The following is a 16,204-nucleotide window of genomic DNA, read 5'->3' on the forward strand; positions in this document are numbered from 1 at the left end:
AGAAAAGAGATTATGAACAAGAGTTGGGCTTTCCTGTCTGGAATTTGGTCTTAGTATGCAAGGCTGCTGTGAAAAAAGGATGGAGTCAATCTTGAATAGAATCCAGGCAAACTGTTACATTTTGAGAAAGACATGGAACAGAAAAATGCCTTTATTCACATTTCTTATACAAATAGTTATTGAATCCACATAGTAGAATACAATTTCTTCTGGGGGCAAGATCAAGACAATTTGGCAACATATTAATTATCTATGATCTTCCTCAAGGCATTTTACTTTTTGAAAAAGCTGATGGATGAAGTATTACATGCTTTTCTGAAAATCTAGTATCACACAATACTTTCTTTCCACTAAGGAAGATCACTTATTTTCATTCCTTTTCTCCACAATTAAGAGCACTGAAGATGCCATTTCATTAGGCTGAAGATAACTTCAAGGAGCTAGAGTATTAATAGGACTATTGTGTCATTCACAGCTATCGTTATTAATACTCCAGCCACCAGGTTTACAGTCCTAGTTTGTGTTCATCTACTAGAGCTGCTATTTAATAATTAAGCAGCAGTAATCAGAGATGTGGCATATTCAGGGAAGTACTGCTTGGGACCAAATTAAATATCCTTGATTGACGGGCAGGACAGAGAAGGAACTGTATTTTGAAAAAAAAAAAAAAATGTATACATAGCTTCTTGGTTCCCTGTTCATCAGTTCTCTCAATGTGACTTTGGGGATCAGAGTATCTTAGAAAAGCTGTATTTTGATTCAGGATCATTCACCCAAAGCAAGCTACAAGCAAAGTAACAGTAAGTGATTTTGTTCAAAGTTCTCTCTTCTATTAGAAATCAGGTAGCCATAAATATAAGATAATGTTTTCAAGACTGGTAATGTTTTCAAAATTCCCTCTGTGAACAAGTAACAATAAGAAATGTTCCTAAGCATGATCAGAACACTGTAGATTAAAGACTATTTTCAAYAACAGGCGGCGGTGGTTTGGACATACAACATTACAAGAGTCAGTACATAACGCACAGACATCTTAGCCTCTTTCAGCATTGCTCAGAGGGATGGCAAAGGTAAGAAGAGTTGTTAAAGAGTAGTGCTCTGTTCCTTTTAAAATAACTTGTGTTAAGTATTAAGAAAGTGTAAGCATTATATTATTATTAGAAACACAATGGGTCACTGTTCTACCACAGCAGACCCTCCAACCATTTGTGAAGCAGAGCATTACCAGACTGTTTTTATATATCAAATTTTCAGACTTTTGAGACTAAATTTAGATGTTAAGAAAAATATTTTCTATCAGATTATCAATCCCTGAGGTTGGATAAGTTTTAGGTGGAAAATTCACTATATAATTAAAAGATCCAGTGTCCCTCCTCTGAATTATGTGCTCTGCTTATGGCTCCTTTTAAATCTGATCTGGAAAATTAAAACACATATTTAAGACACTGCTGYTCACTGTGAATAAAGTTTTTTTTWAAAAAAATGCCTTCCATATACTTTCAGCTTTCAGGTTAATTTATCTGTTAGAAGAATTYTTTGGCCGATAATTTATTAAATTCAGTATATAAAATTTAAAAAGATGCAAGTCAGTCATGTTCAGGAGAACTGGCAGGCAACTATGAACTGAATACCACTTTAAAAGACAGATCACTTATCAGGTGCTAAAATTCTATATATGAAGAAACATACTACCATTGTACAATTTGGGTACTGTTAGTACTGTTACTTTGATCTACTATGTTTCTGCAAATGCAACTTTCTCCCATCCAGGAAAGTACCTTTCTTACAGATTTGCCAAATTCAAAGTTTGTAGATCAGGCCTGAAAAACTATCTTTACCACAGGTATCCATAGAAAGCCATCTATATAGATCAAAGGGGATTATGTCATGAATTCTACAATGTATATACATATACATACATACATATACATACATAYATATAYATAYATWWWWWWWWTWTTTTTTTTCATCAGGTCTGTAGCCTTTCCTGGGAGGAAAATTATTCTTACATGAGTAGATGCAATGCTCTTAAGAACCTTCCCAGTGAGGACTCCTATAGCTGTTCCACATAAAATTTTGCATCAGTTCTGTATCTTCCTTTAAAGCAACCAATTTGCCCTGCCAGAACATTTCTAAGGTTCATGCTGGTGTTGGTAGTAACTGCTTTTAGGGACTTACATACAAACAAGACATGGCACAAATTATACCRATTTTTAAGGGTACATGTTCTGACTGATCAGCTGGCTGCTCCTTACTCAAAGTGTGAYCAACCTGACAGAAATTCGTTCTCCATCTGGTATCTGCTCCTCAGTTTTCGTATTAGGAAGGAAAACGACAGCAAAAACTGTCTAATCTAGCTACAGCTAGATTAGAGTTTAGAAATGAGTTAAAATCTGTTAACCATTTTTTCAGTTTGGAAGTTACAGTACAGGAATGGAAGATAGGGACGTCAGAAAACAGAATCACAGAAAGAGAAAATTGATGACACATTCAATCCACAATTTAGATTTTAACAGCATCTTCTCCTGGTTTCAATTATATAACTATAGTTAGGTAAATAGGCAAAGCAATACATTTTCAATGTAATCATACCCAATATTGCCACTGAGAGCTATCTCCCAACCTTAGATTTCCTTCTGCCACTGCTATGAAGCCGAGCTGATCTCACTGGGGGGCCTAGGAATGTGCTGTCAGAGACTTCACACAACATAGGACCATGTGCAAAGCAGCCCTGAGACTTTCCTCTTCATCTTCCCCTCTCTGAGCCTTGGGGTACAATCTCAACTCAACTACCTCTCTTGCCCACTTTCTTTGCTGACMCTTTACTTTCTTTGCTGACACTTTACTTTCTTTTAGTCTTTGTCCCTGGAATCACATTATTCTAAGAGAATCCTTTTACTTGTTTTTATAATYCACGTGTTTTTATAAAAACGCATGTCTAGAGATAAAAACACCACCACAAACTAAAAACTAGAAGGAAAATAAATCAATTCCAAATTTATCATCGCTTTACCTACCATGATACATGGAGATTTCACAAGTATCTCTGCATTAACAGGATTGATTAGTAAGAAACTCAGGAAAAAAATACCACATGGTTCACATTGTTTAAAGACCTTCTGAAAAATTTTAGGACAACATACTCGGGAACTCAGTTGTCTGTCAAAATCTGCTTTTWAAAAAAATTTACATCTATCATTATGAATCTAGTCTCCCTATAACTCTGTTAGAATATACTTGTGACTCATGTTTCACATTAAAAAAAATCCCTGTCTGTGCACCTAAGAATTACTACTCCCAGTCAAAAGTCACATGCACATTTTGGAACTTTTCTAAGTCTTTAAATTTATAGAAGTGTCTATTTTTCATAAGACATTTCATATTCATCCATATATTCATATATTTCTCCATATGTTGGTTTACTCTAATATGAATGTGAAATCAAGAACTTTTTTTTCCCCTACAGCTCATTTCTGTTTAAGATCAAAAAAACAATTTCATCCTTAATGCATCAGTTACATTAATATTCAATAAAGTTGTGTTTTGGGGAATTTTTTTAAACATCTTAACATAAAGATTCAAGATCATAAAACCTGAAAGTTAATAGTSATTCATCTTTTCTAACTGCAGGCACTTACTACTGTGAACAAAAGACCAACAGTAAAAGCTTACCTTCTTCATCATTATTAGAGGTAAAATGTTTAAGCGTCATAAATTCGTACCACAAGAAAACTAGTTGTTTCACACAGTGTTAGCGTACTGAAAACCAAGAGCAAAATTACCATTCTCATAGATATAGGAAGCCTAATAACTTTACACAGCTTTTTGGGGTTACCAATTTCCTAGTATTTTCAATGAGTAAGCAAAGACAGAGCAGTACACAGCAACTAGAAATACAGCTGCTAAATAAGAGGGTTTTATCTTCAGCCAAAGATAGACACAAGGTATATGAAAGCTTTGGCACTGCTGACAGAAAAGTGAAACTACTGATGAATGCATTTATTCCAAAACATAATCAACTGTCAGCAAAAGCTTTTATCTATGATCACTATTATTTAAAAGTTACCTAGAATTCTTTTCCCACCCTACAGGGAAAGTCTGTCTTCAGGACATACTTGGTGCCAAATTTGGTGTAGAGTTCACTCTTAGAAAAGCTTGAGAGAAATGAAAGTCAGATTGCTGCAAAATATTCCCAGTTAGAATGTAATTTCAAAGTCTCAACCCAAAGACTGAATGATTCAAAGACTTCTGGAAAAAAAATACAAAAGAAAAACATGAAAAAATATACGGAAATGAAAAACAAATCTAACATTTTGTACTGATTGTTAGTGTTAATCAAAGACTAACATATGGCAGGTCTTTACATTTTAATTGCAATTTCAATGTTACAATGAAAGGCTTTCAGTAGTTACAGTACAAATGATGAATTGGAAATTAGAAATGGAAGATTGAGTTCAATTTCTTTTTTTTAAAGTAGTATCCTATTTTCTCTGTATAAGAACTTCCAAACACTGAACTACTGGTCCACAAGACAGAATATATTCATCTGATGCTCAGAAAATAACCATATTAAGAGATTCAATGAAAATTGTCTTGAAAATTAGTAAATATAGCAGTAATATTAAAATATTTTATATTAGGAGTTATTACTGCTAGACTCAAAGAAATGTTTTTATTAACATTTGAAGAGATATTAAAATCCAAAGTTACAACAGAATTTCACCCAAATAAGGCAGGATAAAACTGTAAATGTGACAAAYACAGAAAAACAGCAGACAAAATCTAGGAAATTCGGACATCAGAATGAAAAAAATTCTCATTCAACACATCAAAATCAATGTCAAGTTTAGTTAAAGCAAAACTTGGTTTCAGTCACTCAAAAAAAATAATTATCTCAAAGAGAATTTGAGGAGATAGCTGCCTGTTATTTATGAACCATAAATCAATGAATGCTTAAAAATCTCTGGAAAGTAAAAGATAACTAATACTCATAGCTGTAAGGAAAAGTTGGTATTACTGGTCTGCTTCTCTTCTGCTCAGCCCTKGTGAAAGTGAGTCCAGTGAAGGGTTACTACAGTGGTTAAGGGACTGCAGCATCTTCCATGTGAGGAAAGGCTGAGAGAGCTGGGACTGTTCAGCCTGGAAAAAAGAAGGCTGAGGGGGGATCTTATAGATGTGTATAAATACCTGAAAGGAGGGTGTAAAAAGGATGCGGCTAGACTCTTTTCAGTGGTGTACAATGACAGGACAAGAGGCAACAGGTAAAAACCGAAATACAAGAAGTTCCATCTGAATATGAGAACAAACTTATTTATTGTGTTCTTTACTTCAAAGCACTGGCACAGGTTGCCCAAAAGGCTGTGAAGTCTCCTTCCTTAGAGATACCAAAAGCCATCTAAACAAAATCCTTGGAAATGTACTCTAGGTGACTCTGCTTGAACAAGGGGGTTGGACTAGATGATCTTGAGAGGTCCTTCCAACTTTAATCCTCCTGTGATTACTTGCTCAGCTTATACAATTTAGTTGAAGGSATCAAATTTCATGACTTACCTGAGTTGTTCAGAGAAACAGCATTTCACTATTTAAATAAGTATTTTAAAAAATCAGCACAATTTTTCATTTTCCCTTTTATGAATCCACTGATATCAGTGAGATTACACGATACATAGTAATTCATATAAAACTGAGGTTTTAATGCATTTATTTATAGAAAACAATAAAAAATTACAAATACTTCAAGTAACACAAAAAGCTGGTACAAATTATACAGAAAAACAATTAGAATGAAAGGTAATGCTAGTGACTTGTGCTTAGACTGGAGGCAAGAGAGTTACTCCTTGCCAATCCCAAATTAAATAGAATTGAATTAAGGTTTATACAGAGAAAGGCATGATCTGGATGTGTTGTCCTCTGAAGTTCTTGGATCATTAGGTGAAGAGTAAACAATTCAAACATCTTCTTATTACTTCTGCAAAAGATTATACATAAAATAACTGAAGAGGTTTCAAATGAACACTAAAGGTTCTAGAACGTAAGACTGYTTATGAATAAAAATATGCATTATAGTGGGAGTTTCACATAATCCTTCTAGACTGCAGGTGGTATCTCTAAGTTGAAGGTTATCAATGCATGGTGAGAAAAAGCTTGGCAAAAATCACTGGAGAACTGTCCTTTCATTTGAGAAAGTGGCATTTAAATATTGGATCATGAAAGCTCAAATATGTGAAATAAGGATATTGGAATAAAGACAGATATAGGTAATACAGGATAATATTAAACTGAACAGTAATAAAACATAACAGAAAATCTTGAAAAGAAAGAATTTATATTCAAGAATATTTCAAAGAAGCTACTATGAAGATTCACCAGCCGATAGGAATGAGGTTTCAATAAACACTAAACTTTAAATAACTGGGATTTCTGAACAAGTTTTACTTCTAAATTATTTCCAATGAAAATTAGATCAGATTAGCTTACTGGAAAACAAGTTTTTCCAGAGTTCAGATTTTATTTCTAAGAAAGTAAAAAGAAAAAAAAAAAATCAGTTTAGCCATTCATTTTCAATTCTAGCATAAAGAATGGCTCAGTTTAGACATCTACTTTTATAAATGAAACAATCCCATCAAGCAGTGCTCCAGTGTGCAGTAATGCACCAATGGTGTTCTGTAGGACATTACTATTGATATGAGGAAGATCTTTACTACAATAAAATTATAAATGGTAAGTAACAGGAACATATCTTATAGAGACTAACATTTCCAAAAGACTTTAAATAACTGAAGACTCTACATTTTATTTTTGAAGAAAATAAAACTTGATGAGACTTACGCCTAAGTCATGTAAGAGCCCAAATATTTTAAGAGGGCTTTCTACAGAGTACCTGAGTATAACTGAACGTCAGAGGGAAAGGAAAGAAGGGTTCTCATCTAAGTATTCTTGTAATCTCTATACATAAGGAACATTTGCTCTATAGATTAGTATTTTTCAGTGCGTGCCTTCTGGAAGCTGAASTGGAGATATTTATGAGCGAATTGAGAGAACTGTCCCATGTATCTGTGACAAACATTCTTAAGTTAACTGATAACAGAGAAAGTCCAGCATTGCCCACTGTGTAGTAAATTAACAGCAATACAGAAATAAGTTTTTGAAAAAGGAGAAAGAGAAATGTCCCCAAGTTTACTAAGGTAAAATAACCAATAGAATGCTGTGATTTTATGAATAATGAGGATAATAAAAGATTACTTTATTCTGGAGAGCTTTTGCAGGATAACACAGAGCTTTTCCAAAATCTGAAGATCTAACTTAGGAGTTCGAAGTAATACAGAACAAGTACGGAAAAAGGATTCGTTACTGCAGGCTTCCAGGAAAGGCTGTAAGGAACCTGGAAAAGAAAAGAATTGAAAAGTTTTATCACAGAACTTGGTGCATGGAAAGGTAAAACAGCTATTGGTAACTTTAGACTGTTTTTAAATCCCTAAATCATGCAACTATTTTAACAATAATTGGGTTTCTACTGGGCACATGATGCAAAACTACAAACTAAAAAAGCTTAAGTTCCTAAGAGTTCTGATGTTACCAACCTTACATATTAACCAAGACCTACTCCCTTGAGAACAAAGTAAAACAGGAAACAGCAGTTTAAACTCAAATAATTATTCTCATCTTGAATGTGGTTTTTTCCAAAGCTCATTTACCACAGTTCTTTCCTCTTGTCATGTGATAGAAACATAAAGCTGTGCAAAAAGATTCACAAGCAAGAAGTTTAAGCTGCTGCAAAACAGTATGCATAGGGACAGCATATGTAGAAGACAACATGATACTGGACAGCCTTTCATTACCAAAATACTCTCATTGTACTTTGTTAAGAAACAGGCAAAATAATAATTGACACGTAAAAAGACAGAGGTATGTAAGAACACAGATATCAACAAAACTTCCTTAAAATAGTGGATGATTTTTTAATATTGTCGCATTACGTAATCCTTATGCTTTATCCTGTTCTCTACAATTTAATTACATCAGAATACAATTAAGAATATCTGTTCTCTTTCATTATCTTATTCTTGGTTCTTACATTATAGATTGAGTTATAGCAAAACTATATAGAAAATAAGTAACAACTGATGTACATTCACATTAGAAGAACACAGATGTGAGGAAAATATTTTAATGTTTACCTAATGTTAAATATAGTTAATATGTCACAATTAATAAGAAACTAGAATAACCAGATTACAGCCACAAACCTATAAACACAAACGTTAAGAAAATTCTTTGCACGTACACTGAGTACTATAATTTATAAATAGGATGTCGAGATGCTTTTATCAGTTCAAAAAGGACAGGGTATATTTTTTGGTTAAAATTTCCCCCCTTTCCTTCTCCAAGGACATAAAGCTTATTAGCTATAGCAAGCAGCCTTGGCGTGAATTCAAAGTTTTATTATTTCAGGAAGCTTACTGATATAAAATCATGAAGAACAGCTTATGTTATAGAATGCTGTTTGGAACAGGACTTAAAAAAAAAAATCAACTTGGCAATTACAAGGTCAGCCTGAGAGCTTAAACAATTAATTTTTTCAGAGTAAAGGATCTGTATTGAATATTCAACACAGCCATAACAACTCCTAGATGTTACTGTTAAGAAGATATCTTTCAAAATACGCATTTTTTGCAAAACAACGACATGTCATTTGACTAAACCAACAAACAGCCCTATGCCCTCTAAATGCTGAGTACACCTTACTATTTATGAAAACGTCTGTCAAGTATCACAAAATACCAGCAGAATGCTGTTTTTGTAAGAAAAACATACAATAATGTAGTCTCTAAGAAAAATTTATCTTAGGAATGGGGAATCATTCCAAAGTACAATTCAATAGTTAAGAGAACTGAACAAATTCGTTAGGAATCCAGCAAGAGATGCCACTACACCCTGCACTTTGCCCCCCGATAGAGTTGCTCAGGGTGGAGCTCTAACATATTTCTACTTTTTACTGCAGAAAGAAGCATTTTGCAGAAACTGAAATCAAAAATTCAGAGCTATCTGTAAACTTAGAGCAAGCAGAAAATCCTTAGATGAGCTCACAGTTTATGAGCCAATTTTAGTGATACATGACTAATACATACTGAAGATCCAGTGTTCTTTATTGAGCAAGTGTTCTACATGACAGTTAGAACTTCAAAGTTATTAARAACATACAGAAGTGTACTAAAGGTGGAAAAATCATTAACGTAGATTCCAGTTCTATTTATGGTGGTATCACACCATAGCAAGTCTAACTTGAAAAAAAAAAAACATGAAAAGAGGCCTCAAAACGATGAACGGACACATGTAGCAGATTTCCTAGAAGCTGAAAAGAAACAAAGAAGCTTAATGAGTACCTTCAGTAAAAACTGCTGTCTTGGAGTACTTCATATCAAAACATTCCTATCACTTAAAGAGTATTCGAAGTCAAAGTTTCTAGAGATAGCAGCAAGAGATAACCATCTCTTCTATAAACCACCTCTCCTAYAAATTCTGGTATTATTCAGTAACTACAGCTCTACGGAATTCTTCCAGAGTTTGCGTGAGTTTCTGCAAACGACTGTATACTGCCAAGAAAATGAAATGGTCTGGTGAACACACACCACTCCACTGATAAAGTAATAAAATCTATTTTAGCAACAAAATCCTGAACAATATCTTGCCTACCAAACACAATTAYCAGACAGGTAAGAACAAAGTGTAAACATATAACAACACTGACATTCAGGAAGAAAATCAAGTTTTTTTTTTCCTACTGTCTGTTAAAACAACAATTGGCTTTAGAAACTTCTAGAATTTAACATGACTTCTGACTCAGCTGAACACTAACTAATGAGAAAGAGGAGAATGCTCCCCACAGAGATCCGAACATAAGATTGCTGTGATGAAGAGGGAGGTCCTATAATTTATTCCTAAAAATCTCTCTTAAACTGCTGTAAGAAACCTACAAATCCCTTCTACAGAGCTGAACAAACACCACATTCAGCTGACTAGGACATTTTTTTGCTGCCTTATTCTCAGTGGTCCACTAAAATATTTTATTTTTAAAAATGTATGTATTCTATAAAAATTCTTTGACTTTTCTTTGACTTTTTGGTTTCCAAAGCAACATCTGAGATGCACATTACTTTCCAAAACAGAAGACTTTTTACTATAAAACAGAAGAGCCGAAGTAGAAATAACTTGTTACTTTTCACAAAGTTCAATTATTTGAATGCAAACTGATAAAGATGTACACTTAAATGGATTTTTTTTGGTACACTGTCTATAAATGCACTTAGGATAAACTTTTGTAGGATATATTCTAAATCATTAGAAAGTATAAAAAAAACCAAGCATTACTTAAATTATCTTAAATCTGACCAAATAAAAGAATGTAAATGCTTCACATTTTTTAAATATTTATTTTGGTGTTTTATACTTTCACAGATTTTATTACATATTCTACAAAAACGTCATCTATCCTGTCAGGACTTCAGCACAATTAAAAATAATCTGCAAATGCTCCCACTAGTGTTCTTACAAAAAAATGCAGCATATTAAAGTTGCATTAGATTAGTTTGACTGGTAGACTGCCACTGAACAACTGCAATTTAGCACTGTTGGCAGAATTCATTTGAAATTTACTATCAAAGTAATCTCTAAYAGCGTAAAATCTCACTAGCTATAGCTATCCAAAAAATTCTGGTTTATATCTAGAACTATGTCACCTCAGAAAACAAAGACTGTTAGGAAAGACAATTCTAAATTCATGCATTACAAATTAAGAATTACTGTTCTACCTAGCTTCTATGAGAATCTGCTGAGAGGATGGAGAATACACAACAGGTGACTTAGAGTCAAGGGAAATCAAGGAGCAATTCCGCTGATCACCTACTATGTGCTGACCTCAGGATGATTTGAACTGCCGTTCAGATAGTTTCCTAGAATATTCAAGATGTTCATGCAAATGTGACAAGATGAATGGAAGACCAGTGTCATTCTCAAATTGCAACTGGTGGTCAGCCATGAAACCCTAGGGAATGTTAAACAGCACCAGACACTTTTGAGCACATTAATTGAGCCTCAGATCTCTACTCATTAAAATGCGTAGTTCAAAACATGCTACCTGCAGACATTTAAAATTAGCTGACTGAGCATGAAGCTGAATCCACCTACAATGCTGTTTAACTACATCTTCATTCTTGTTTACTCCAACTATGATCACAGGATAGTTTCCACACATTTGGAAAGAGCAAATTATTAAAAGAACTAAAGACAGGTAAGTGATGGAGGAAGTTGAGCAAGACAGAAATGGCCACTGGGTTAATGAGTGGATGTCTGGATAGCTAACTATTTAACAAAATTCAGTAAGTTCACCACTATTATTTATTCCTTAATTGTTTGATTCTAGTATCCTTATGGTCCACACATCAATTTTGCGYCTGACTCATCACAATGTATGAGGATGAAAGACTGACTTTTTCATGTAAAAGAACATTATACTTACTTCACTAAAGCCACACCATTTTAAAAAACAGGGAAGAAGGTTATGTTTTCACAAAGTATTTTGAAAAGTCATTTTGAAACTGCATTCAATGCAAGAAAAGAATTGTATTAAAAAGGCTAAAAACCTTGCAGGACTACTTATGTGACAAAAGGCCTTGGAGTGAACAGAAGCCTAGAAAGAACAGAAAAACTACAGGTCAGAAAAGGAACAAAACAAACAAACAAACAAACAAACAAACAAAAGCTTTTCCAGACATACAAGTAAACGTAGAACAAAAAGAAGTGAGGTCATTTGTCTCCAGCACAAATAGAATGGTATAAAAGCTAATGATACTGTAACCTTTTGGGTCACACCTATGTTAATCTGCTAGTTTTCAGGAGACTGATCTTGATAAAAAGGATGAGAAAGTCCACAAAAACAGCAATTCCAAGAGCCCGTTAGCTATGGATACAAGAACAGACCTCATGATTCTGAAAGAAACATGATTTATGACAAGAATAGTTAAAAAAAATGCCCCTAACAAATCTGGAAGTAACACTTTGTGAAAAGAAAACAGCCAACAAAGTACATATAAATTTAGGACACAGAGCACAAAAAACACAATCTAAATAAATATATGCCCTTTAATAAGACTTCAGTGACATTTTCAGGAAATAGAAGAAAATAAAAAAATGAAATAAAGTTTATTGTAGATTTATCAAAGGTTGTGCCAGAGTAGTCACATATTTTTATATGGTAAATATTTAAACAAATGCTAAAGCAGTTCTAAGTTGTCTAGACTTCAATATCATTCGACACAGCACCACATAGAGTATCATCGCATTGGAGAAGATGGGGCAGTAGTAGAAGTGGAAAGAGCACAAGGAATCAACTCAAAATGAAGCAAAATATTTTGTCTTGAAAAGTGAACCTCCAATTTTTTAAACATTTTTCTTCAATTCTGCTTACTTAGTATACTCATTAATGATTGCAGCAAAAAGATCCAGGAGTATAACACACATGAGAGAYGGGTATAACACACATGAGAAACAGAATTATTTTACTTGCTAGAAGGCAGAAGTGGAAAGGAAATACATTAAGAAACAATAAACGTTATCCTAGAAGATCACCGACTAGAAATGTCAGAGGATGAAAACTTCAGTGTTTTTAATTGTACTCAAGTTGCCTATAAGCAACCAATATAGCCTAGTCATTACAGTGTGATCCAAGTGAGGCAGCAGATCGACAAATTAACACTATTTTACAATAACCTAGGTAACATCCTAAATTAAGCTGTGTACTATTCTGCATATGGAGTATTCAAGAAACCAGAAAAAGTCTAATGAACTACGATGATTACTAGAGGAATCAACAACTCTCTTGCAGAAGATTACCTAAAGGAGTTTTGTTACAAATTTTTTTTTTCAGTCAAACCTCAACTGTCATATTTCTCTTGATCGAATGCCTTCTTGCCTGTAATAAGCAAGCTCAGAACTGAGTACAATTTTTTCAAACATGACAACAAGTTCAAATAAACATCTTCACATAATCAAATCTCACTTGGGATGACATGTGATTTTGCCATACCACATTGCAATTAAGCATGTAAAAGTCTGAACGCTSACAATGCACAGACATTACCTCAAGATTGTACATATTACACTATCTGTGTATTTAAACTGTACTATCTGCATGCTTAAAAAAAATAGCCTCCTTTACAAAATTAGTGCAACTATGGCATTATTTTCAGTTTTCCCTGAAAGTCTGAAAAAAGTTTTCTAGTAGGTATAATAGTTCTGCTACTGTCAAACACGAAGTGTCTATTAAAAAGATTTTTTTCCCCTCTAACTGAATTTCAAACTAATTGTTTGAAATTAAGCTATTTTATGGAAAGGTATATGTAAATTATTTATACAAAAATGCAAGTTTAGTAAGTAATAGTAAAGAAAATCCTGCTTTAATAAGCTTTGATGTTCTAAAGTATTCATAAAAATGGATAGGAAGGGAATGCACATATCCAAGTCACCATATAAACTGCTCATTTTTACATGAAATACTTTTTAAAAGAAGTTAGCACTCACATCTGCCTTCAAATGGGTTTGCTGCTCATAAAGCACAGTATTATCCTGAATGAACAGTGAATCTTTACTTTAAAAGTAGCTACTTTGCTCTGAATAAATTTTTAAGAGTCTGCTTTATTTCTGATTGTGAAGTAGATGAGATGGGAGGATCTAAAATGCAAAATGGTTAAGGCATTACACACTCATTACTAGAACAAGAAGAAAATAATTACCTTTTTTTATTATTATTATTAGAGGGAAGGCTACTATGACTTCAATAGAACTGCATGAGTTTACTCCATTTACTGCATCCATAATTAAATACTGGGACCATTTATTTTATCAAAAGCATTCAAACTAAGCCTGTAATGAATTTACAAAAGAATTTGCAAACTCTTGGTGCAACTCTTAAAAACTGCCTATAATACACAGGCCTAACATTATCACAGGCCACATTTAACAGAGCTAAAGATACATAACTGTCATTAAAAGATTAAAATAAAACAGATATTAATATATAATTATTCACTGTTTTAAGAAGAATGAATAAGAATTCCCAAGGTAAGACAGGGTAATTGAGGAAGGCTTTCCTTTTAAATAGTTTGCATTTCAGTGTTTATCCTACATAAGCTGTAAATCATTCTTCCTGCTTTAACTTCAAACAAATCCTATTCCTCATGATAACAACACACCTGCCTTTCACATAGGCTGTGCAGGGAACCCTCCCAGAGTATGGTACTTACAGACCTAAGATTTTTACCCTTTCCATACTGCAGAATTAACCCACTTGGAAAGCTTCAACCCTACAAAYGACACTAGTAAAAATAATATGCTCAAAAATGCAGTTAAAATGTAATCTAAGATAAGCATTTTTACTTCATACCTTTGTTGTCTGTAGTCTTTAAAAAAAATTCAAAATGCTCAGACAAAAGCAAAAAACAAAGGGAGCAATTATTTACTCAAAAAGAGGAAAATATTCACCAGCATCAACAATTTATTTGACAGATTCTGCACATCCACTTTTCAGAGGTATCTGTTCTAGCATTCGTTACGGATGCATAGCAATTTGAAGGACAAGCAGAAGATGCACTGAAGTGTGCATACAGGCAGTCCACATTAAAAATAAAATCCGTTTACAGGTAAACAATAGCTTATTATAGAGACAATCTTTATACCTTCACTGACTTGACTAGCTTCCCTATGAAACAAGTAAATCTGTATACAGATTTGCTTATACACGACTGGAATATTCTMTCTMWMWMAAAAAAAAAAAAAAAATCTAAAGTAAGGTTTAGTGAATGTGTAAATACAACTTGCTGTTGTAGTCCTTAAAAATCTGTCACATTAATATGATTAAGAAATTGTACTTAAGTCCTATCATAATATGCTTTAAAGTAAGCATAGCAGAGATTCAGTTACAGATCTTTTTTCAACATGCAGTCTCATCTCAATTTCTGAATAAGCATACACTATCGCAAASTAGTTTCTTGCTGAACAAGAAATAAAGAAGTAACTAACTTCTCTATTGCGTCGAAGMTGGTAAGCAAGCAAAGGTCAGTGCTTTGAGAACGTCTAATGTGCAAGTATGTTTTGATTTCCATGAATGAAAATAAAGCAGAGGAAGGAGAAGCTACCAATCTACATGACAGAAGTCAGCTATCATTGTAGGAGAAATTTAAGATATATTCTGTCTTTGCATAGAACTGTAAAAGGCAAAGCTGAGATGGGCATTTCTCTACGAAAAGCAGTCTGTRGATCAAGCAAGAATCAGACTGTGGTTAAACAACTGGTATCTTTGAGAGGTGACTATAAACTCACTACACCCTTTATAACCCTTTTAACTGAATCACAGGTTTTTTTAAAAAAAATACTATAAGCTGCATGATAAGACAGGAACAAGAAAATTTAACAAGATGTGTATGGTAAGTATTCAACTACAGACTGTGGTARTTTAAATGAGAAATGGTAAGAACTATGTTAAAGAATAAATATATTATAAACCATTGAACTAAACTGAAACAAGCAATATTTAGCAGTTAATATATTTTACTTCCAAAACTTCAAAGGAGGTCAGAGTACTGAATTTTGGAAATCTCTCTCTGGGCACATTCAGCCAGAATTTATCAAGATACTAAATGTACTTTTTTWAAAACAATTTTCTCAGAGAAGTTTTTATTTCAGTTTATTCAATAGTGCATTTGCCTTTATACTTGCAAAACCTTCACACATTCCTCAAAGCTAGTAGTACTGAAAACTGAACACTTTACTGTGATGATGCCTTGTGTGAATGACACTCACATGCCTCAACAGGAGTTCTTCGAACCTGCCTAACAACAGACTGTCCCTCTGTCAGACATTTTGCTAGCTTCCTTTAGACGGGTTCATAGTTAACAGATGGAACTAAGACCCAGACACCACTGCTCAGCAGTCTGCTATGTCAGTGCTTATAGTATGCAAGAAAACCTTAAAAAACCTCAGGTACCTTCAAAAAAGCCTTGTTGCCAGTTGAATGAAAAGGAATATATCTAGTCCCTCTTTATTCCCTGGAAAACAAGAAAGATGTCTTTGTAGACCAAGAGCATGTGATCATGTTGATTAGTTTCAAAGACCAAATAAAGATCAAATTCAATATTATGGCATTCATTAGATA

The 16,204-nt window shown here is 33.6% G+C and overlaps 1 protein-coding gene across 1 annotated transcript in view; it reads right to left on the minus strand.

The window, feature by feature from the left end:
- Positions 1–5,684: 5,684 nt before the first annotated feature.
- The window catches only part of CCDC138 (coiled-coil domain containing 138), a gene marked incomplete at its 5' end in the record, with an annotated part of 36,067 nt that continues 25,547 nt past the window's right edge, over positions 5,685–16,204 (minus strand). The window contains 2 exons of the mRNA XM_085320839.1: positions 5,685–5,968; positions 7,243–7,381. Coding sequence (XP_085176965.1) covers positions 5,797–5,968; positions 7,243–7,381 — 311 coding nt within the window. The remainder of the gene's footprint in view (positions 5,969–7,242; positions 7,382–16,204) is intronic.

Source organism: Rhea americana, unplaced genomic scaffold, assembly GCF_003343005.1.
Source record: "Rhea americana isolate MKP2758 unplaced genomic scaffold, rheAme1 scaffold_66, whole genome shotgun sequence".
NCBI classification, from domain to species: Eukaryota; Metazoa; Chordata; class Aves; order Rheiformes; family Rheidae; genus Rhea; species Rhea americana.